This window comes from Camellia sinensis, chromosome 10, assembly GCF_055761805.1.
Source record: "Camellia sinensis isolate YWXY chromosome 10, ASM5576180v1, whole genome shotgun sequence".
NCBI lineage: Eukaryota > Viridiplantae > Streptophyta > Magnoliopsida > Ericales > Theaceae > Camellia > Camellia sinensis.
The window spans coordinates 73478261-73500240 of NC_138970.1; the positions used below are offsets into that span (position 1 = coordinate 73478261).

General features: G+C 34.0%; 3 protein-coding genes across 3 annotated transcripts; 2 read left to right on the top strand and 1 right to left on the bottom strand.

Moving 5' to 3' along the window:
- Positions 1 to 2937: 2937 nt before the first annotated feature.
- On the bottom strand, positions 2938 to 4429 carry LOC114290757 (uncharacterized). Its single transcript, XM_082893392.1, has 2 exons — positions 3928 to 4429; positions 2938 to 3840 (listed from the first exon to the last, which is right to left on the bottom strand). The coding sequence occupies exons 1-2, from the start codon at positions 4342 to 4344 to the stop codon at positions 3250 to 3252; spliced, it is 1008 nt and encodes a 335-aa protein (XP_082749518.1). The 5' UTR covers positions 4345 to 4429; the 3' UTR covers positions 2938 to 3249.
- A 13244-nt stretch (positions 4430 to 17673) lies between these two features.
- On the top strand, positions 17674 to 19251 carry LOC145800481 (uncharacterized). The gene is made up of 4 exons (XM_082890168.1): positions 17674 to 18032; positions 18121 to 18220; positions 18296 to 18982; positions 19115 to 19251. Exons 1-3 carry the CDS (start codon positions 17674 to 17676, stop codon positions 18944 to 18946), a joined length of 1110 nt encoding a protein of 369 aa, XP_082746294.1. The 3' UTR covers positions 18947 to 18982; positions 19115 to 19251.
- Positions 19252 to 19334: 83 nt separating this feature from the next.
- Positions 19335 to 20524, top strand: LOC145800482 (uncharacterized). The gene is made up of 6 exons (XM_082890169.1): positions 19335 to 19400; positions 19498 to 19527; positions 19617 to 19867; positions 19944 to 20150; positions 20230 to 20319; positions 20417 to 20524. Exons 1-6 carry the CDS (start codon positions 19355 to 19357, stop codon positions 20522 to 20524), a joined length of 732 nt encoding a protein of 243 aa, XP_082746295.1. The 5' UTR covers positions 19335 to 19354.
- The last annotated feature ends 1456 nt before the right edge of the window (positions 20525 to 21980 follow it).

Here is a 21980-nt window from a genome sequence, read left to right on the forward strand (position 1 = left end):
TTTTATCTATATTTCACATTGCACTCGTGAGACTAGATCAAATACATCGAGGATTCAAATTGTTTAATGCGCATGGGTACCCCTTGGGCAATATAATACTAAGTCGGCAAACAGAGTACATCCAAGCCCATCTTTGATGGACTGGGTTTGATTAAAGCCCACTGAATTCAAAATCATTGCCGAATAGATATAAGAATAGTAGGAAAAGCGTACCGAATTAAGGGTACCTAGGCTTTGCATGTAAACCGAGTATTTCGGGTAAGTCAGCAGAACCACATTAGGTGGATCCAAGTTGTCCCTTTCTAAAGGGTATAGTAGGAGGATGGGTCTTGACAAAGTGATGATGGGAGCAGGCTAAGCTATAGAGCAAAAATGTCAAGGAGAATAACTCTATAAAAGGAGGAAAAAGGTGTATGAGAGAAAAAGAGAGGTATATTCTAAAAACTTGCACCCTAAGAAATCTGAAAACTACTCTTTGAAGTGAAACTGACTTGCTCGTCGGAGTGTTAATTCTTGAACCACCGACTGGAGCTTTTCTTCTGTTTCAGGTGACAGCTGGAAGATCTTTCAAGGGCTTGTTTGGATTGAAAGAGTATTCCAAAACCATATCCCCATAGTTGGTCACACAACACCTCAAAATTTCAAAGCATCCTCGAGCTTTCGCCATTAAAGATGATGATGCGAGAAAAGTAAATTTCTTTGAAATAATTTGATTCCCTCTGTTGTGTAAGACAATCCAAGCAACATCTGCTTTCCTAGTATATATATATATGTATGACAGGTCATGTTTGGCTATGAAATACAAGGAACAAAAAATAAAGGGGGCTTACATGTAGATCCTAATAGGTTGACTTAGAGCATCTCCAACCACACTCTTTATTTTTCACTAGCTAAAGTATAAAAAAATGACACTCTTTATTTTACCTAATTAGTTTAGCTATTGTGTGTTCCAACCATACTCTTTATTTTAGCTAGTCATTCAAACTAATTTAACCAATTTTCAAAACAAAAAATGCTACACATATATATATTACTCTTTTTCATAGAATACCACATATGCACCTACTTTCTAATATGGTTGCCAATGTGACATTTGCGATAATATTTTAAAAAATAATATTTTTTAATATTAGTTTTAAAAATATTATAAAAAATAATTTTAAGTAATATTTAATTTTTTTATTATAAAATTTATAGTATGTGAATACATTTCAACATATGAATTTGGTGGAACCATCTTGAAAGGAATGGAGGGGAAGAATAAAAGAAAACAATAAAGAATTTTTTTTAAAAAATAACAATACAAAGGAAGTTCTTCAATAATTATAGTTTATAAAATTAAGAACTGAAAGAACACAAATTAACTAATTAAAAACCTTACAAAGGTCAATGAATAAATAAGAAAAAAAATCATAAATAGCAAAGTTAGGAATAAAATTCAAAATAAATAAACTATTTCTAACACTAATTGTTACAAATCTCCATGTAGATGCCACAAATGCTCAACTAGGTCTGCTTGGAGTTTAGAATGAGTTTGTCTATCTCTGATGCGATGATGATTTTGAATGAAGTCATAAAGTTCAGGTGTATGCTCGTGTGACACTGCTGGAGGGAGAGTTTCATCGATTGCATCATAATTACAGTCTATATTTTGTTCATTTCGCTCATCCTCAACAATCATGTTATGCAATATTATACATGCCTTCATAATAACTTTAAGGGTTTCAACTTTCCAAAAACGTGCAGGTCCTCGCACAATTGAGAAACGTGCTTGGAGCACTCCAAATGCTCGTTCGACATCCTTCCTTGCTGACTCTTGAGCCTTAGCAAAATGTATTTGCTTATTGCCTCGTGGAGATGGAATTGTTTTAACGAATGTTGACCATTGAGGATATATACCATCAGCGAGATAATATCCCATTGTATAGTCATTTCCATTGATTGAGTAATCAACTTGGGGAGCACGCCCTTCAGTAAGGAGAGAAAATACAGAAGAACGTTCTAACACATTGATGTCGTTATGAGATCCCGGTAATCCAAAAAATGCATGCCATATCCATAGATCATAGGAAGCCACCGCTTCTAAAATAATAGTTGGTTCATGGATATGACCACAATACATACCTTTCCATGCAGTAGGACAATTCTTCCACTTCCAATGCATACAATCAATGCTCCCCAACATTCCAGGAAACCCACGATTTTTTCCCACCTCCAGTAATTTAGCAATGTCATCTTTGTTTGGTGCCCTCAAGTACACATCTGAAAAAATTGCAACCACTGCTTGAACAAACCTTTGTAGACTTTCTATTGCAGTGCTTTCTCCAATCCTCACATAATCATCTACAGAATCGGCCGCTACTCCATAAGCGAGCATCCTCATAACCGCTGTCATCTTTTGAAGGGAAGACAGACCAAGAACTCCAATAGCATCTTTCTTCTGGACAAAATAAGGATCATATGCTTCCACCATAGATAAAATACGAAGAAAGAGATATCGACTCATCCGAAACCTCCTCCTAAATAAATTGGGCGGATATATAGGCGTTTCAGAGAAGTAATCTTGATAAAGTCTCTTGTGGCCTTGAATTCGATTACGATAAATAACTGTATGACCTTGAATAGAACCACGACGTAATCCCAATTGCCTCTCATTATTTAGCCGCTCTTCTTCTAAAGCAGCTATTGCAAATATCTCCAATTCATTATCAGAATCAGAGTCATCAATAATCATCTTCATTACACTATTGCGAGCCATGGAAATTAAAAGAAGAATGACGCTGAGTAATAAGCAATTGAAAATAAATATTAGGTTGTGTTTTGCTTCTTAAGCTTTGCAAGTTTCTGCCTAACAACTTCAATTTTCTGCAAAGTCAAATTTATAAAACATATCAAACAACTTCCAAAATCAAAACACCAGCAACTTACATAATCTGTATTTAATTGATCAACAAATAGGAATGTCCTGTAAATAAGAAGCACTCCAATCCAACATACAATAAGAATTATATTTAGCCATGGAGTACTTCAGCAAGCATTCAACGAGAATTCCACTCAGTAATTAAATTACTACTACTTCAACCATTCAACAATAGGTAGTTCCAAAAAAATTTTAACATATAATAAATAATTCCAACATAAACTGCATAAAAAACATAGTTCTGCCTACAATGGAGAATCAAATCCAACAATAAATAAAGTGAAAAACATAGTTCCAACAACTAAATTTTTTTTGGGTAGTTCCAACAACTAAATCTTTTTTTGGAGAATTTCCATTTGGCGGCGATGAAGGTATTCTGCTTGCAATGAAGGCAGACCACTTGTATCTATTGACATTATTCGCTCTTCCTCCTTCAATTGTTCCATTCGTATCTTTTCTTTCTCATTATCAACCTTTTCTTGTTCCGTTTGCGTCCTCTTTTTCTCATTATCAATCTTTTCTTGCTCTTGAAGATACGACCTTTCATACATCTCTATTTTCTTGTCATTCATTTTCTTTCTATCTTCCTTTAAATCCTCTAATAATATTAAAATAGGTGACCCTCCTTCATTTCCACGGTCTTTATTCTTTCGTTTATTCAAACGTTCCTTTTCAGCTTTCCTACCCGGTGGTCTTTCCAAGTCTACATTGTCATTATGTGAAACATCATGGTCCTCTAAATTGATTGAATCCGGTGCACTAGGAGAACAAACGCCGGGAGTTGCCACTTTTTTTGGTTTTTGTTTCTTCATGCTATATTCCTCTCGCCATTTTGGTTGATCTCTTAACTCATGCCAACAATGTTCAAATGGAAATGACGATTTGTACAACTCTTTGTATAATTTCTTCGCATCAAGAATCTGAATAATAGATAAAAGAACACTAATTATCATGAGATTAGACAATTCCAACGATAATAAGTATAAAAAACTCAGTGGCATTAATACCTTATCTTTGTCAGTCTTTCCACTTTGATTCAACCTTTGGATTTGGGCGAAGCACCCACTGAACTTATTTGTGGCAAGTTGAATTGCTGACCAACGATTCATTAAAGAAGTTTGACTACGATTAGATGAAAAAGTTTTGTACTGGTGGAAATACTCCCACACTCTTAGCCAATAAGCCTTTGATTTTTGTTCATTCCCTTGCACTGGATCTAAGCTAATGTTAAGCCACGCCGATATGAGCATACTGTCTTCTTCTGTAGTGAAGTTGCCACCTCGTTGTGGTTTCTTGGTGGTTTCTATTTGAGGAGAGATTGGGGAAGACTGATCCCCTTGGTCAAGAGGTTCATCCATAAATTCATAATCAGTCCCATCATTCATCAAGTTGGTGAAATATGCATCATTTTGTTGCTGACTCATCTATAGACAAGGTAAAGAAAATTATGGCAACATATATTGGGTTGGAGAAATAACTAAGATTCCCAATTGGGAGCAAATTAATTAATAATTGGAGATCATGTAAATTAAAACACTAGTTGTTTTGTTGAAAATGATTCAATGATAATTTTAGATAAATAAATGGAGATCGTGTAAATTCAATGAAAAAGAATTCAATGATAGTTGCAACCAACTCTCTATCATTCATAGACAACTTAGGTATTGGGAATATTATTTGAGTTAAGAAGTTTAAGATTCATTTTTTTTCTTGTGCTTGGCATTTCTTTTATTTAATTCTATTTTGGTTACTTTTTTCTTGTCAAGCATTCGGCATAAGAATTTGTAAATACAGTCCATTTTTTTTCTTGTGCAATAGTTTCTCTCTTTGCCTCTGCTTCTTCAACTGATTTTTGTACTCCAAATCTTTTATCTTCAAGCTTTTGGACATGCTTTCTGAGATTTTCAATGTTTCTTTCATAGAAAATTAAATAACCAAACTGGGGTAACCAGACATTTTACAATCTCTGTTACAATGGGAAGAGCAATGTTCACAGCCATTTCTCGTGTGTTTCTTCTAAGGATAGTGAAACTTAAAATGTAAAAGACTAGAACACAAGAAGGGGATTTCTACAACAGCCGAAATGGAAATGAGGAATCTGAGCTTTGCAAATCGAAATAGAACAAAGAGAGGAATACTATTTTGCAGAGGATATGAAGACAAGAAAGAAACACTTAGATGAAACTTCACAAAATCAAAACGGAATACATTTTTTTTTTTTTTTTGACAAGTAGGGTTGAATATAGAGAATTATATTGCAATATAATGGAACTAGAAAGAGGAGCTTTTGTACTATAACACCAAGAAAGGGAGCTTTGTAAAATGAAAACAGAACACACAACTGAATATTATTCTAATAATTGTTCAACAAGAGTTCTAATAGAGTTGAAGTGGAGGAGATAACAAAGCTCTCTAAAATCAAAAAGGGATACAGAGTTTTTTTTTTTTTTCTGGTAAGTAACACTTGAACACAGAATAAAATTGAAGGAAGAAAGTAAAATTATAGAGATTTTTTTTTTTGGGGGGGGGGGGTGGGGGGGTGGGGGTTGTGGAGATCAGAAGCAATGATAAAAAGAAGCAATGATAAAAAGATAAGAGTAACACTACATGATTAATTGAAAGAGGAAATGAAGAAAGAAAAACCATTGACATTTTGTTCCGTCTCTTACAGATGAAAAATGGACTATATAATTCGCCGGCAGTGAAGAGTAGAACTTTTCAGGAAGACAACAACGAAATCAAATAGAAGAGTATCAAAAGCCAAACAATGAACTCTTAAGTTTACAAATTCTTATGCCGAATGTTTGACAATTTTCTACAGAAAAAGATTTGTTTATTTATGGTGCTTAAGTTTTTAGTTTTAAACTACTTATTGCTTCTACCATTATTTGTCACAATATATGTTCAAAACCTTACAAATTTTGTATTTCAATTTTTATTTTATGTCCATTTAATCCAATTTATCATATTTATTGAGAAATTAAACTGAAAATCAAAAGTAAAATGATCTATTCAAAAGAGAATTCATCATTTCATGTTGAATTATTTTGAAGAGAATGAATATTCCTCAACTTAATGTTTAAATTTGTTATAAATTTGACTCAATTAACATAAAATTAAAAAGAATTAAGAATAAAATTAATGCAATTAGAATTATTATAACAATTCAATTGACATGAGATGAATTACATATATATATCCACATAAGAGCATATATTTATCGGATTTTCTGTTATGATCATGATCGTACACCAAGGATTTCAAATATTTGGTTGCATGACACAGTTAGAAGAACAATTGGGACACGAGACGGTGAATTTGGTGAACAGAGAATCACTGATAATATAGATATATATATATATATATATATATAGGTAAGTATGTGTACTGCAAGGAGGAAAAACTGGACAAGTAAAGAAAGAGTGAGTGGTGGTCTCTCCTTCCTGATATATTCAAAAGAAAGAACAAAAAGAGCATCTTGTTATTAATACTTGTTAATTTGAATAAGAAATCATAATGGACTAGAGAATTAATTTAATTTGATTAATGGGTTGGATTAAAAACGCACTTTTCAAGAAAATAAGCAAAAGGCAAGAGGAGAAGAAGAGCGAGAACGTTGCGGTAGACGGGATAGACAATCTTGCTGATGCCCATGTTAAGGGCAGCTCTGGAGACTACATGGAAACCGGCATACCCAAACTGCAAGGCCAACATGGACATGTGCAGTTGGAGCCTTTCGGGGATCGAACAACCCATTATTTTAATAGTAGTAGAGGCTGAGTTAGTAGTGTCCGCCATTGAAGAAACAGAGAGACACTACGCTATATGATCAGTTTGAAAGAAATGAAAGAGAAAGAAGGGAGGGAGTGAGTGAGTGAATATTTGTGGAGAGGCAAGGGAAGAGGAGGGAGATATATATATAGGGGGTAGTCCTACAAGAAGGCCCAAAAAGATGTATAGTCAAGTGAGTAAGAGATGGTGTACGGGATTTCTTCAATCAAGTGTTTTTCATATGCTCATATCAGCTGTATGTAAAAAAATATAATGTAAAACAGCTAATCATTTAAAACCAAATTCTAACTCATCTGCATACCATACTGTAATCCAGTATCTTTTTTAGCAAGTTTCGGAATTTCTTTTGGCAGGTAATACTGAACAATAAGCTGTATGAAAATGGGTCAGAAAACTGGTAGCACACAGCATACTTGAGATCAAACAACCCCCAAGAACAATAACAACGATGATGTGTTTTGCACTCTATTCAGTCTGTACTTATGACCAGTAAAAATAAGTACAGGATTCAAGCCAACAGGTGGGATTCTAAAGTGATTAACTAGAGAAATTCATGTGCTCCTTGGAAATGCATTTCTAAATTGTTGGATTTATTCTATGATTTAATTTGTTTCATGAGGATAAAATTCTTAGAATATGTAGAATTAAGGTCCAACTTGCAAAATCATTCGCAACACAAAAACACAAAACATAAAAAAAGAACAGTAAAGTATCAATGTATGCTTGAACTCACAGATCAGACCCTCAAGTACACATATAAATTGTTTACAGATTGTAAAACCAAGAAAATGGGAGAGACCCAGATTACAGAGGAACAAGGAAAGTTTGTGCTATACATACATACATATATATATATATATATAGAGAGAGAGAGAGGGGGGGTTTATGAGTTGCATAGAAAGGGGAAGGCAGAGATAGAAGGATCCATACCTTGAGGAAGACGTCGATGGAGGGAGTTGCAGACAACGTTGAAGGAGAAGATCGATTTCACTGAAAGAGCAGATCGATTTCGCGGGAGAGACGTGTTTGGAGATCGATTTCGCGCTGAAGAAGTAGATCGATTTCGCGGGAGAGACGTGAGTAGATCGATTTCGCGGGAGAGACGAGTTTGGAGAGCATTCAATCACTCTCCAATTGAAGCCAGCGAAAAAGCCGCGAGGGAAAATAAGAAGCCATTTACCCAGCCCGTTGGAGTGAGAATATTAGGCTGATATGAGCTAAAATAGCTAACAGTACCAATATACCTCTTCCCTTGGAGTTGCTCTTATTATTCAATAGGTCTTCTAAGAATCAAGTGCATTTTTCATTAAACACTATTAAAAGAAATCACTAATCGTTAATTTTCAACGACAGTTTGAAAATTTTGTCAACAAAAATGTCACTAATTACAAGTTTTAACTTTCAACAACAATTTGAAAATTTTGTCACAAAAAACTTCACTAATCGTAAGTTTTAGTGACAATTTATAAAAAATCGTGACAAAAAAAAATCATTAATTGTCAATTTTTAAGGACATGCAAAAAAATCGTCACAAAAAATTATTTTTAATTTTGATTTTATTAGAACTTATTTTCAATAGAACATGATAGGAATTAAATCCAATTATTAGAACCTATTGATAATTTATTTAAAAAATAATAGGGTCATTTTAGTCCTGAAATCTCCATTAGTACGTCATGTGTTGTGCACATGACATCTTTCCATCCAAAACTCTAACAATTTGTTAACGGAAGGAGTTTAGTGGAACAATCATAATTATAAGGTGGATTATGTGTTGTGTTTTGAACTTCAAGGGTAAAGTGTAGAAAGGCTATATTTGAAGGGGGTTATTGGAAAAAATTAGTCTTAAACGAGGACCCATTTACATTTTGTCCCGTTGAACTTCAAAATTGAACAATTAACCCCTAAAAAATATTATCTTATAGCAGTTAATCATTTTTATTAATATTCTATTAGGAATTTATAGGAAATTAGATAATTTGTAAAGCACATGACATATTTATTAAACTTTTAAGATAATAATGCCTGTTTTGATTACTTTAAGATAATATTTCATTTACATTTTGTCTCATTTATCTTAGTGGCAAAGTGCAATCAAAATCACCAAATAAAAGAATTATAGTCCTAAAAATTCAATAAATGTGTCACGTGCTTTACATATGATCTGATTTTTTGTAAATTTCTAATAGAATCTTAGCAAAAATGATTAACTGTAATAAGATAATACTTTTAGAAGGTTAGTCATTTAGTTTTGAAATTCAGGAGAACAAAGTGTAAATGAGTCATAGTTTAAGGAGTTTCCTGTAATTTACCTAAAAATCAACTAATTGTGGCAATATGCTATTTGTCCATTGTGCAAGTGGTTAATACGTGTGGTACAACTGATATCTGTACAAGGTAAAAGTTAAATGCTTGGGACCCTTTTTGGGGTCACCCCTCACCCCCCTTTGCTACGTGGCGGGTGGTGATTGGAGGAGTAGAAAAAAAAAGAACAAGAAAAAAAAAATGTAACCAATGAGAGAGAGAGGGGGTCAAAGGGGATGGGGGAAAAGGGGGGATGAATCATTGTTGAAAAGTTATATATGGTAAAAGTTATATCTGCCTAAGTTGCAAGTGATAGAACATTCATCGTCGCCTATTATTTCTTAACGCACAAAGATTGAAGATTTTTTTACCCTCTCTCTCATGTACTTACATGTATAGGTAGATGAATGCATCTGTAGAAACAATTTTAAACAATCATCCATAACTTTATTTTGAAATTAAATAGAAATAATTTTAAAAACAAAAAAAAAAATGATAAAATCAAGTAAATTTTCGTTATTTTGAACTGAGTTACACTAAACTGAATTTTTTTTTTTTTTTCGTTCATGCTACATTAGTGTTTTGTTCTAAGCATTATATACATTTGTCATAATTCAATTGGTAAAATTAAAGTAAATAAATTTGCATAAATTATAAAAATTATACTTTTTGTAAAGTATAATTATACATGTTTATGAAGTTTTCATAGTTGTAATTTATCATATTAGAATTTATTAAGTGACATAATAAACTTGTCTTTTTTTTGTCGCACTCCTACTGTCTATCTTCACTTCTTTTTTTTCTTTTCTTTTTTTTTATTTTTATATTTTATTGAAAGGATTTAAATTTTTTGTATGTAGATTTGATGGTTATGGTAGATTTTAGTTGTAGCAAGAATTTGGAATGTTGGTAGTGGTGGACTTGGGTGGCCGAAGATAGGTGTGGTTTGGTGGGGTTAAGCTGACATGGTCCAAAAAATAAAGAAATGAAAAATTAAAATTTTATATTTATTTCGGTTTTTATAAATTTTATTTTGAATTTTCTATTTTTAATTAAAATAAAGTCAGTATATTATGAAAATTCTTCTATGTATTAATAAAATTTAGTTTGTCAATTAATAATTAATTAACAAGGTATGGCAAATTTAAGTAGAATATTAAATTTGATTTGTCAATTGATAGGTAACTATTAGTCATCGAAGGTAGGTTTGATTTTGGAAGCGTTAAGCCCTCGTTTGGCTATATACTATTTTAATAATTTTTTAATTTTTTAATTTTTTTAGTTAAAATATGAAATAAAAAAAAAATTAGTATGTTTGCAATAATTTTTAAATTTTTTACGAAAATATGTACAAAAAGTAAAGAGAAAAAGGAATTTTTGACTTTTTTGTATAAGTTATAAATTTTTTTATTTTTTTAGTAACTTTTTTGCTTTTAGGCTAAAACTCTCACATGCCAAACGAGGCCTAAGAAGTTTTTTTTGAATGGGTTTGGCTTCCCTCCAGCCCGTGATCAGATTGGAGGGTGCTGTTAAGCCTGTGGAGGCTCATCACGGGTCCTATTTTGATAATTCGAACTATAGAATGTGTAGAACTCGTCAAGTACTATATGCCTGTAAAATATTACGTTGATCAGATATCGATAGCTATGTGATCAAATCAATTTTGTATAAAAAAAAATTGACAGTAAAAAAATAAATGGTTGACAAAAATCTAATTTGATCTCATAGCTATCGATATCCGACCAATATGATTTTTCACAGGCATATAGTACTCAACGAGTTTTACACATTGACAGTTTGAATTATCGAAACGAAACCCGTAATGAATCCCATGAGCCCTCTAATCTGTGATCAAACTAGAGGGAAGCTAGACCCTTTTTGAATATCTAAAATATTATATAATGATCACGTTGTCATGAATCACGTTAGCTATGGTTAGAGCAATTAATACAAGAAAAAAGATTGGGAGCTCTAAATTAAGAGCTCTAAGAGCATTCATACCAGTCTCTTCAAATTTTTAGTCAAATTATAACTTAAAATGTCATTTTTCTATTTTAGCTAGTCACCCTATTGCATATTCTAACTCAATTCTATTAAAATATTTGTTTTTTTTTTTTTATTAAATTGATGAACTATCAACCAAACAATTCTTATGTTCCTTTATAAAGGTAAAACTGTAAAAAAAATAAAAAATAAAAAAATTTGTCGTTGACCGGTTGACCGGCCAAACGCCAAGCTAGACTTCCAAGCGAATATCCGGTAACACACAAGTAGTGATGAACAGTATCTCGCTTGTTGTAGCGAGATACTGTAATTCTAATGCTGATGCTCTAATAGCTTTAATTGATGTGTGGGTTCCATATGATGTGATATTTTAGCCTTGGTTTATTTTTTTATTTTTTTTTATTTTTCACATCATTAATACTTTTTTAGAACTCTCAAATTAAAAAAATTGTATCATTTCCCTTAATACAAATTGAAAAGTCAGTTGATTAACTTGTTTTACTTTTAAAATTAGTAAACACGTAATAGTAAAATAAAATATTTATTTAAAAAATTAAACTCGAGTAAGAAATTTTTATATTTATAGTCAAAACTATCACACGAATATGAAAGGTGGTATTTGATAAAATTGAAAATTAAAAATTAAAAATTATGTATTAAAAATTGAATGTTAAATTTTTTAAGTTGAAAAGTTGTTTGATAAAAATTTAAGTGTTGAATTAAAAATAAATTGTTTGACATTTGTAAGATAAAATTTAAAATTTATTATTTTTAAAACGCATATTTTAATTTTTATATTATGATGGTGGTGGTGGAGTGGCATGGTGGTGGTAGTGGTGGTGGTGGTGACAGTGACGGTGATGGTGGCGTAGTGGTGGTGGTAGCGATAGTAATAGTAGTAAAAGGATAGTAATGTTCATGGTAATAATAAAAATGGGTGATGAAGGTGATGGTGGTAGTGGTAGTGGTGGTGGTGGTGGTGGCGACGGCGCGACAATGGTAAGATGGTGCCAGCGGTGGTGGTAGCGGTAGCGGTGGCATGATGGTAGTGGTAGTAATAACGGTAGTGATGGTTATGGTAGTGATGGTAATGGTGGTGGCAATGGTAGCGGTGGCATGGTGGTGGTGGTGGTAGCGATAGTAGTAATAAGTTTATAATAGTTATATCGATATTTATATTTAATATTTATAAATTCAGTCAGAATTAAGTAAATTTTATACGACTTAAAATTTTCTTAAATTTTAACTTACATTTTAAGAGGTATTTAAATTTTAAGTGACATCAATTATGGTTATTAAACAGACTTAATTTATTATTACTTAATCAATTCAATTTTAAATGTTGAATCATGTTATCAAACGACTCCAAAGTATATGTATGAAAAACTATTCAAGACTTGGTCAAGTTAGAATATGACTAGAAAATTGATTACTCAATTAATTTAAAACTATGTTTAAATTATATTATAGTTTCTGAGATTGTGAGGGGCATGGATTAAATATTTAAATTAAAATTTTATGTATAACTTTTATCTTATATAATTTGAAAATTTAAAAATATTTTAAAATAAGTCAAAGCATAATGTATGTCATAAAATGACATCCCAAATATAATTTTGTAAATAATTTTACAATTTATATGGTAAAATATCACAAAATGTGAAAATTATTTTTAATGAAACAGTTTACGACAAATAAAATGAGTTTAAAGGTCGTTTGGTAATGACTTTTTTAGTTGTCATTTTGATTTTTTTAACTTTTTTAGTTTGAGACTTTTTTGTTTGTTTAGTTTTCGTGTTTGGCTTTTTTGATTTTTTAGTTTTGGAATGATAAACTTTTTATTAACTTTTTTAACTTTTTGACTTTTTAATTTTTTTAATTTTTTGGTCTTTTTGTAATTATTTAGCCTGAAAAGTTTGCCAAATCAAGGCAAAATAATATTGTTATAAAACTAATAGAACTAACATAATTAATGATGATAGTCATTGACCACCAACTTTTTTTTCTTTTTTTTTACAGAGAGGTCTTCGCAAAATATAGATTTTTTAAAATTCTATTTACATCATTCATTAAGCTGATTCATGTATTCCTATATAAGCAGATTGTCAAATTCTCTCCTTCTCTGTTTCTTATTTTTTTATTTATTTTTTTATAGCAATCTTTTACATTTGCATTATCATTCTTTTGTGAAAGTATTTCAAAATTGTAATTTTCTTCTACATGTTATTAAAATTAATACACATAAATATATAGGGTGGAATAATTCAAAACATATATACAAAATAATGTATTTATAGATGAAATAAGAAAATCTTAAAGGAATAAAAGAAAAAGAAAGAGATGATAATAAAAAAAAAATGTCAAAGAAAGAGGAAAAGCTTAAAAGATAGAAAACTATTCTCTTTAACTCTAGAAAGGACACTTGGCAATATTCTAAAAAGTTAAAAGCAACACCTGACATCTTTCTAAAAATTGCTAAAAAAAATCTCTACTTTTCTTATGTATTATATGATGATATGATATGATGGGGTTTTCGTATACTTAACTCACTGCTAAGGTCTCGTTTGGCAATATATTTTTTAATAATTTTTTAAATTTTTAACTAAAATATGATATAAAAAAATTAATATGTTTGGAATGATTTTTTAATTTTTTACGAAAAGATGTACAAAAAGTAGAGAGAAAATGAAACACTACAAGAAAACATAGCAAAAAACACGGATTTTAAGCGACGCCGCGCCCCCCGTCGCAAAAAACGGTTTTTTGCGACGGTAACTGCACCTGTCGCAAATAATACCCTTTAGCGACGGTACTGACCCGTCGGTAATGAAACCAAGCGGAGGGGTCGGAAATGCGGAAGTATTAGCGACGGTAAATAAAACCGTCGCAAAAAATCTTTTTTTGGAGACGGCATATATCATTTGCGACGGAAATTTGCTGTCGCAAAAAAGGATTAATTCAAACGGCGCCGTTTTGCCTTCTATTTGCGACGGTCTACATCATACCGTCGCAAAAAGTCCAAAAAAAAAAACCCCTTCTTTTCCTCTTGGCTGCCGCTCGATCCTCCTCCCCAAATCCCTAACTTCACCCCCAAATTCCCCAAACGGCCTACGAGGAAGACATCGGTGGTGCGGCGGCGACGGCTCCGGCGACAAGAGTGGTGCTCCGGCGACGACGCTCTCTCCCTCTGCGTATGCTCTCTCTCTCTCTCTCTCTCTCTCTCTCTCTCTCTCGGTCTGTGTATATATATATAAATCTGTGTATATATATATATATATGCAATGTATATAAATCTATATATATATATATAAATCTGAAATCTGTCTATATATATATATAAATCTGTTTATCCGAAATCTATATATATAAATCTGTCTATATATATATATATATAAATCTGTCTATATATATATATATATAAATCTGTCTATATATATATATAAATCTGTTTATTAATAACATACTTTAATTAAGAACATACTTTCATTAATAAATCTGTCTATATATATGTATATAAATCTGAAATCTGTCTATATATAACAGATTTGTCTCATGGTTATTAATAAATCTGTCTATATATATGTATATATATATATATATATATATAAATCTGTTTATTTTTTAATTATTATCAACATTTATCAAATATTATCAATTATTATCAATTAGTGTTTTTAATTTTTTTAATTATTTTTATGGTTGTTTTCATTTATATCTCTTCAACTGTTATCATTTTTTTTTTTTTCTATTTCATCCATAAATTATCAATTTTACCATTCAATCCTTCAAGTTTTTTATTTTTTTATTTTTTCCAAATCATATGCTCTAATTAGAAATAGTTTGTCAAAATCAGTAACAGTAGCAACCTAACATAATGTGAAAAATTTTAATCTTATAATTTAGACAACCACATCATCCGGCCAAACAACTATTTCTTATTCATATTATATTAGAGCATCTCTATCAAAATAGTTATTTTTATTTTTTTAATTAAAACAGTGATTAAATCACTAAATTTCAACTCCATTGAACTAATAACTATCAAGTTAGCTATTTTAGTTTTTGTAGTTTTGGCTCAGTAAATGCAGTTAGTAGTTTCAGCTAGTCAAACATTAAAAATATATTATTTTTGGTATTTTTTAGTTACTTGTGTTGAGTTTACGAACTTAAGAACGAAATAAATTAAACTAATACTTTAATTGTTTAAATCGTCTCAAATTATATTGGTGTTTAAGAAGATTCAATTACAAATAAGATTCAATTACAAAATAAATCTTAAATTTTTAATTTAATTAATTTAAACCTTAAATAGGAATTTTAGACATTTCGTTAATTTGCCAAATAGGATGTCGAGTGAATATTTATGTGTAGGTATTATATTTAGAGTTACTTTGGTGAGATATTCTTGTGGATGTGTACAGATGATGGATAAGAGTTGGATTGATTTGCCAAATAGGATGTCGAGTGAATACATTAATGGGATTGATGAATTCCTTGTGTTTGCCTACACCAATAGGATTGAAGGTTCGATGATCAGTTGTCCGTGTAGGAAGTGTGAGAATCGATACTATTTTGTACGAGATGGTGTACGGGAGTATCTGATTTTGAATGGTTTTTTTAAAAAATACAAACATTGGATTAATCATGGGGAATCTTACATATCTCTGCATAGTAATCGAGAGAATGAAACATTAGCTAATTTAGACATTGGAGATGATATGATTGGAATGATACAAGGGGCTATGGGAAATCCACATGCCGGTACAAGTGTTGAGGGTGATGAACCACAGGGGCCTGATCCCCGTGCATCTGAACCCCAGCTCGGTCCAAATGCAGAGACTGCAAAGTATTTCAAACTTCTTCAAGATGCACAAAGTGAATTGTATCCGGGTTGTCAGAAGTTCACATCTTTGTCATTCATTGTTCGACTTCTACATTTGAAGGTGCTTAATCAGTGGACGGACAAGCCTGTTGACATGTTGCTTGAGTTATTGAATGAGGCGTTTCCGTTGGGTGTGAAACTCCCGGACTCATATTATAAAGCTCAAAAGGTCACAACAGATTTGGGCTTCACGTATGAGACGTGGGATGCATGTCCCAACAGTTGCATGTTGTTTCGAAACGAGGACGCCAATCTTGATAAATGTGTCATATGCAACAGTTCTAGATGGAAATCAAATGGTGATGGTGGTTCAAATGGTCCTAACACAGGTGGCAAACAAGTAGCTGCAAAATAGATGAGGTATTTTCCTTTAAAGTCAAGGTTGCAGAGGTTGTTTATGTCATCCAAGACGGCCAAGTTAATGAGATGGCATGCAGAGGAACGAACTGATGATGGTGTCTTCAGGCATCCTGCTGACTCCCTTGCATGGAAAGATTTTGACCGTCGGAATATTGACTTTAGTAATGATTGCCGAAGTGTAAGGCTTGGCTTAGCATCTGATGGTTTTAACCCATTCAGGACGATGAACATAGTTCATAGCACTTGGCCTGTTGTGCTCATTCCATACAACTTGCCGCCATAGATGTGCATGAAGCAACCATTTCTAATTTTATCTGTGCTTATTGACGGCCCGAAAGGACCTGGTGACAAGATTGATGTTTATATGCAACCGTTGATTGAGGAGTTGAAAGAACTATGGAATGAGGGTGTGTCAACATTTGATGCATCAACAAATCAAATGTTTCAAATGCATGCAGCTTTACTGTGGACAATTAGTGATTTTCCTGCATACGCAAACTTGTCAGGATGGAGCACTAAAGGAGAATATGCATGTCCTTGTTGCAATAAGGAAACTACATCGTGTTGGTTAAAGCATAGTAGGAAACAATCATACTTGGGTCATCGCAGATTTTTACCTACTGGCCATAAATTCCGGAAGGATAAAGTATCATTTGATGGTAGTCGGGAAGTCAGACTCAAACCAAAATTGTTGTCTGGAACTGAGATGTTGCTACAATTAGAATCTGAGGGTATTTTAACCCAATACAATAGGGATGACCTTAAGGAAAGGCATAGGAGACAGGTAGAGAAGGAGAAAGCTGGACATCGCACCCATAGTTGGAAGAAAAAGAGTATCTTTTATGAATTGCCATATTGGGAGCACAATCTAATAAGACACAACCTCGATGTGATGCATATAGAGAAGAATGTTTGTGACAATGTGTTGTGGACAATATTAGGGGTTGCAGGAAAATCGAAGGATGGTGTTAATGCTCGGCGTGATTTACAAGATATGAATATTAGAAAACCCCTACATTTGCAGTTAAGAGGGTCGAATAAAGCCTATTTACCACCAGCACAATTCACGATGACCAAGGATGAGAAAGATTTGTTCTTGAAAGTGTTGAAGGAAGTAAGAGTTCCCGACGGGTATTCATCCAATATATCACGTCGTGTGCGCTTACATGATAGAAGCATTGGGGGTCTTAAGAGCCACGATAGTCATATTCTGATGCAACAACTTATTCCATTGGCTATTCGCAGATCGTTACCGAAGAATGTAATTGAACCCTTGATTGAATTGAGTAATTTCTTTAGACAATTGTGTTCGAAAGTGAATCGTGCGACGGATTTGCAATATATTAAAGATCGTATCGCTGTAACACTTTGTCATCTAGAGAAAATATTTCCTCCGAGTTTTTTTGATATAATGGAGCACTTTCCTATACATCTAGCTGATGAAGCGTTATTGGGTGGAGCGATTCAGTTTCGATGGATGTATCCAATTGAGAGGTATCTTCTTACTTTGAAGCAATACGTGCGTAATAGAGCTCGTCCTGAAGGATCAATTGCTAAAGGATATCTTATGGAAGAATGCATGAATTTTTGTGCACAATATCTCAGTGATGTGGAAACCAAATCTAGTCGACCCGTGAGGAACTATAGTGGTGCTGATAATTTGGGTCATGCTACTGGTGAAAACACAAGCTTTTATCTTGATAATACTTCTTGGGTACAAGCTCATCGGTACATCTTATGCAATACAAGCGCGGTTCAACCATTCATAAAGTAGGTTAAGTCACTCACTCAATATTTTATTATGTTTATTGAATTTTCAACTAAAATTTTTGTATGGCTAAAATTTCAATCTACACAGCAAACACCTTGAAGTACTTAAGCTCAAAATGCCTCGTGTCGACGATCATCAACTTCGGCGTGAACATTTTGAAACTTTTCACATTTGGTTCAAGGAACATGTATGTATTTAACTCTATAGATTCTAGTTACTTAAGTCGATCTACATTTTAAATTTTACATTTCGTGTTAAATAGGTCCAAACTTTGCGAAGGACTACTGATGTCATACTTTCTGAAGAGCTTATTCTATTGGCAAATGGTCCTCATAACCTGGCAAGGAGGTTCAACGGGTATATACTGAATGGGTTTCGGTATCGAGTAAAGGCCATGGATGATCGTCGAGCCACACAAAATTGTGGTGTAGCTTTGAAGGCAGATACCATAAGTTATGCTAGTCGAAAAGACAAGAATCCTCGTCTGGGGTCTGTGTACTATTATGGACAATTGACAGATATTGTTGAGATTCGATATTCCAATGAGAAGAAACATGTGTTGTTTAAGTGTGATTGGATTGACAACATTCACGGAAAGAAAGAAGATGTCTTCAATTTCACGTTGGTGAACTTCAATCATTTGTTGTACCGAGATGATCGAATTACCAATGAACCTTTCATCTTGGCGTCCCAAGCAGAGCAAGTTTGGTATGTTGCAGACCCGTTACAACCAGACTGGCAAGTCGTGGTGAAGATGTCTCAAAGAGGTTTATTTGATATGAGTTCAACTGATCCACAAATCGAGCCATACATGAGCCAACAATTGGAAGAAAATATAATGCTTCGTGATGAAGAAGTTGGTTGGGTGAGGGAAGCCGCAGAAGGGGAAACAGTTGATGTTCAAATAGGCTGATATGTAATCAACATTAGTAATTCAATTAAGGCCAAGGTTGTAGTTAATCATCAATTTCTTAATTTACTTTGTCTTTGTAATTGTATTAGTTCAAATCATGTCATATTATAGTTGATGACAAACCATTGTCTATGTTTCTAATGTCAATTAATGTTATATTGCTTGAAGATTATTATGGGAAGGAAGAGGAAGCCTGATCATCCCCGGCGCATGATGTCTGATGTGCTACATAACAGGACATCAGTAGCACCACCATTAGAGGAGGCATCACATCGGCCAGCATCGGAGGGGCCATTAGTGCCACCAGCATCTGAGGGGCCATTACCACCGTATCGACCACCATCAGTGGCACCACAGCAGCTACCATGTACTCGGCCTCTATGCCTACCATCGGTGCGTCCACCATCAATGGCACCACAGCAGCTATCATCATCAGCTTATGAGCCATCCGCAGGTATTTAAATTTGCTTTGAGTTGCATGAAAATTATTTACACATACATTTATTTATGCTCATTATATATAACTTGTTTATTCTCATTGTATTTTGCAGACCCTTCGACTTCTTCACAGCCCACATCAGGTTTATTTGATATGATTTGTATTCACATTATTTAAATTTGCATTTGGTTGTTACCATTGCATATTGTTTATTATTATTGTATATCGCAGGTCATGTTAGTTCTTCATCGACCTCGACTAGGCGTGGTAGAGGATGTGCCAAGGGCATTAAAGAGTGGGGTACTGGTAAAAAGCTGCACATACAATTTGATGGAAATTACTGCCCAATAGGGGATAACGTGGCCAAGTTAACTACTCAACTTGGCATTATTGTCCGGAATGGTAACATTGTTCCTCTTACTTTTGTTGACTGGAACAGTGTGCCTGATGATATTGTTGATGCTATCTGGAAGGATGTGAAGGTAAAAGTATATTTTTGTCCACAAATTCGAATTCCAAATTTGTGTTATACTTAGCCTTAAACTTTGTGTTTTATAGGACAATTTGAATATATGTCCAGAGGAGTACAAGCCAATCTGCATGAAAAACTGCAACAGCATATGGAAGGATCACAAGAACAAGCTTAAGGCTAAGTATTTCAAGCCTAGAAGCTCTGATCCTAATCTGAAGGATGACGTTCCTATGAACGTTGTGCCAAGCCAATGGGAACAACTTGTAGAGTATTGGCGTACTTCCGATGCTGAGGTATACAATTACGTTATATTTATGATATGTAAACATACAAATCATATTTACATACTTACATTTGTTGAACTTGTTATAGAAAATTGCAAGTAGGAACGCTAAAAATCGGCGAGCTCACGGCATAGCTCATACCACAGGGCGTACTACTTTCTCTCAGATACGGCATGAGGTTTACATTTTATTGTTTTATTTTTCTATATAAATAAACATTGTATATTTGCAAATTATTTGGATTCTAATTTTCATATTTCTAAAAAAAAATTTAGATGACCAGTAAGGGGGAGTCTACTGATAAGATGAATGTTTGGCTTATGACACGTAGAGTAGATGACCCAGAGGTTATCCAAACCTTGGTAGTTTCCAAACACCTTTGATTGTATTTAAAGTTTATTTTTTGTGTGTCAACCATCTTAATTTCGCGTATACTTGTGTGTCTTATTCAATACAGGATGAGTTTAATCGTCAACTCTCTATGCTACCTGAGGATGGTCGGACTTTGGAGGCTAGGAATGCCATTTTCCATGAGTTGATAGGTCATGACAGACATGGATATTGTCACACATACGGGAGAATCGTGCCTCGGAGAGTGGTGTATAAGGATGGTGCTGGGCCATCACAGTCAACACCCCATCCATCGATTATTGATCAGATCACGCAGCAGGTTCGTGCTGAGCTAAGGGATGAGTTGAGGGAGGAGCTGCGAGCAGAGTTCTCTACACATTTGCAGCAGATGAGAGCTGAGATGATGGCCCTTGTGTCACAGGGGGCGAGTGTGGATCCCAACAGACAGGTTCCATATAAACATCACAATTGTTTGATAGTTCAATTTTCACTCAAGATTATGTATGAAATTCGAATATGATTAACACATTATGCACTGACTAACATAGGTTCCTGATGCATCGAGTGGCCACCGGGCATTTAGGGAATCTGCAGAAGACGAGAATCCATATACACCACCACCAGAAGATCAGGTATAAAATTTACCTTTGCATTCTAAGCTAAAATACATCTTTGCGTTCTTTACTTGAATTCGAGGCGTTAACGCCCCAAAATTAGCAAACGGCATCGGTTTAGGACAAAACTTGGCACACACGACCGCCTAGGCACGAGAGACTTGTGGGAGAAGACGGGGCTCGAATCGGGTTCCCGGTTTGGGAGTTAAAGCCGGATTTCACTTTAGGCAAATTACTTCCTTAAGAAACTTGAATTTGAGGAGTTAACGCCCCAAAATCACCAAACGGCGTCGGTTTAGCACGAAACTTGGCACACACGACCGCCTAGGCACGAGAGACTTGTGGGAGAAGACGGGGCTCGAATCGGGTTCCCGGTTTGGGAGTTAGAGTCGAATTTCACTTTAGGCAAATTACTCCCTTAAGAAACTTGAATTTGAGGAGTTAACGCCCCAAAATCACCAAACGGCGTCGGTTTAGCACGAAACTTGGCACACACGACCGCCTAGGCACGACAGACTTGTGGGAGAAGACGGGGCTCGAATCGGGTTCCCGGTTTGGGAGTTAGAGTCGGATTTCACTTTAGGCAAACTACTTCTTTAAGAAACTTGAATTCGAGGCGTTAACGCCCCAAAATCACCAAACGGCGTCGGTTTAGCACGAAACTTGGCACACACGACCGCCTAGGCACGAGAGACTTGTGGGAGAAGACGGGGCTCGAATCGGGTTCCCGGTTTGGGAGTTAGAGCCGGATTTCACTTTAGGCAAATTACTTCCTTAAGAAACTTGAATTTGAGGAGTTAACGCCCCAAAATCACCAAACGGCGTCGGTTTAGCACGAAACTTGGCACACACGACCGCCTAGGCACGAGAGACT

Excerpts from the sequence above, each read along its gene's own strand:
- LOC145800482 (XM_082890169.1), top strand. The coding sequence starts at position 19,355 with ATGGCACCACAGCAGCTATCATCATCAGCTTATGAGCCATCCGCAG. Across the intron at positions 19,528-19,616 it reads TTCTTCACAGCCCACATCAG|GTCATGTTAGTTCTTCATCG; the intron begins GTTTATTTGATA and ends TGTATATCGCAG. Across the intron at positions 20,320-20,416 it reads TCTCTCAGATACGGCATGAG|ATGACCAGTAAGGGGGAGTC; the intron begins GTTTACATTTTA and ends AAAAAAATTTAG.
- LOC145800481 (XM_082890168.1), top strand. The coding sequence starts at position 17,674 with ATGGAGCACTTTCCTATACATCTAGCTGATGAAGCGTTATTGGGTGGA. Across the intron at positions 18,033-18,120 it reads GCGGTTCAACCATTCATAAA|CAAACACCTTGAAGTACTTA; the intron begins GTAGGTTAAGTC and ends CAATCTACACAG. Across the intron at positions 18,221-18,295 it reads ACATTTGGTTCAAGGAACAT|GTCCAAACTTTGCGAAGGAC; the intron begins GTATGTATTTAA and ends CGTGTTAAATAG.
- LOC114290757 (XM_082893392.1), bottom strand. The coding sequence starts at position 4,344 with ATGAGTCAGCAACAAAATGATGCATATTTCACCAACTTGATGAATGAT. Across the intron at positions 3,841-3,927 it reads GAAAGACTGACAAAGATAAG|ATTCTTGATGCGAAGAAATT; the intron begins GTATTAATGCCA and ends TCTATTATTCAG.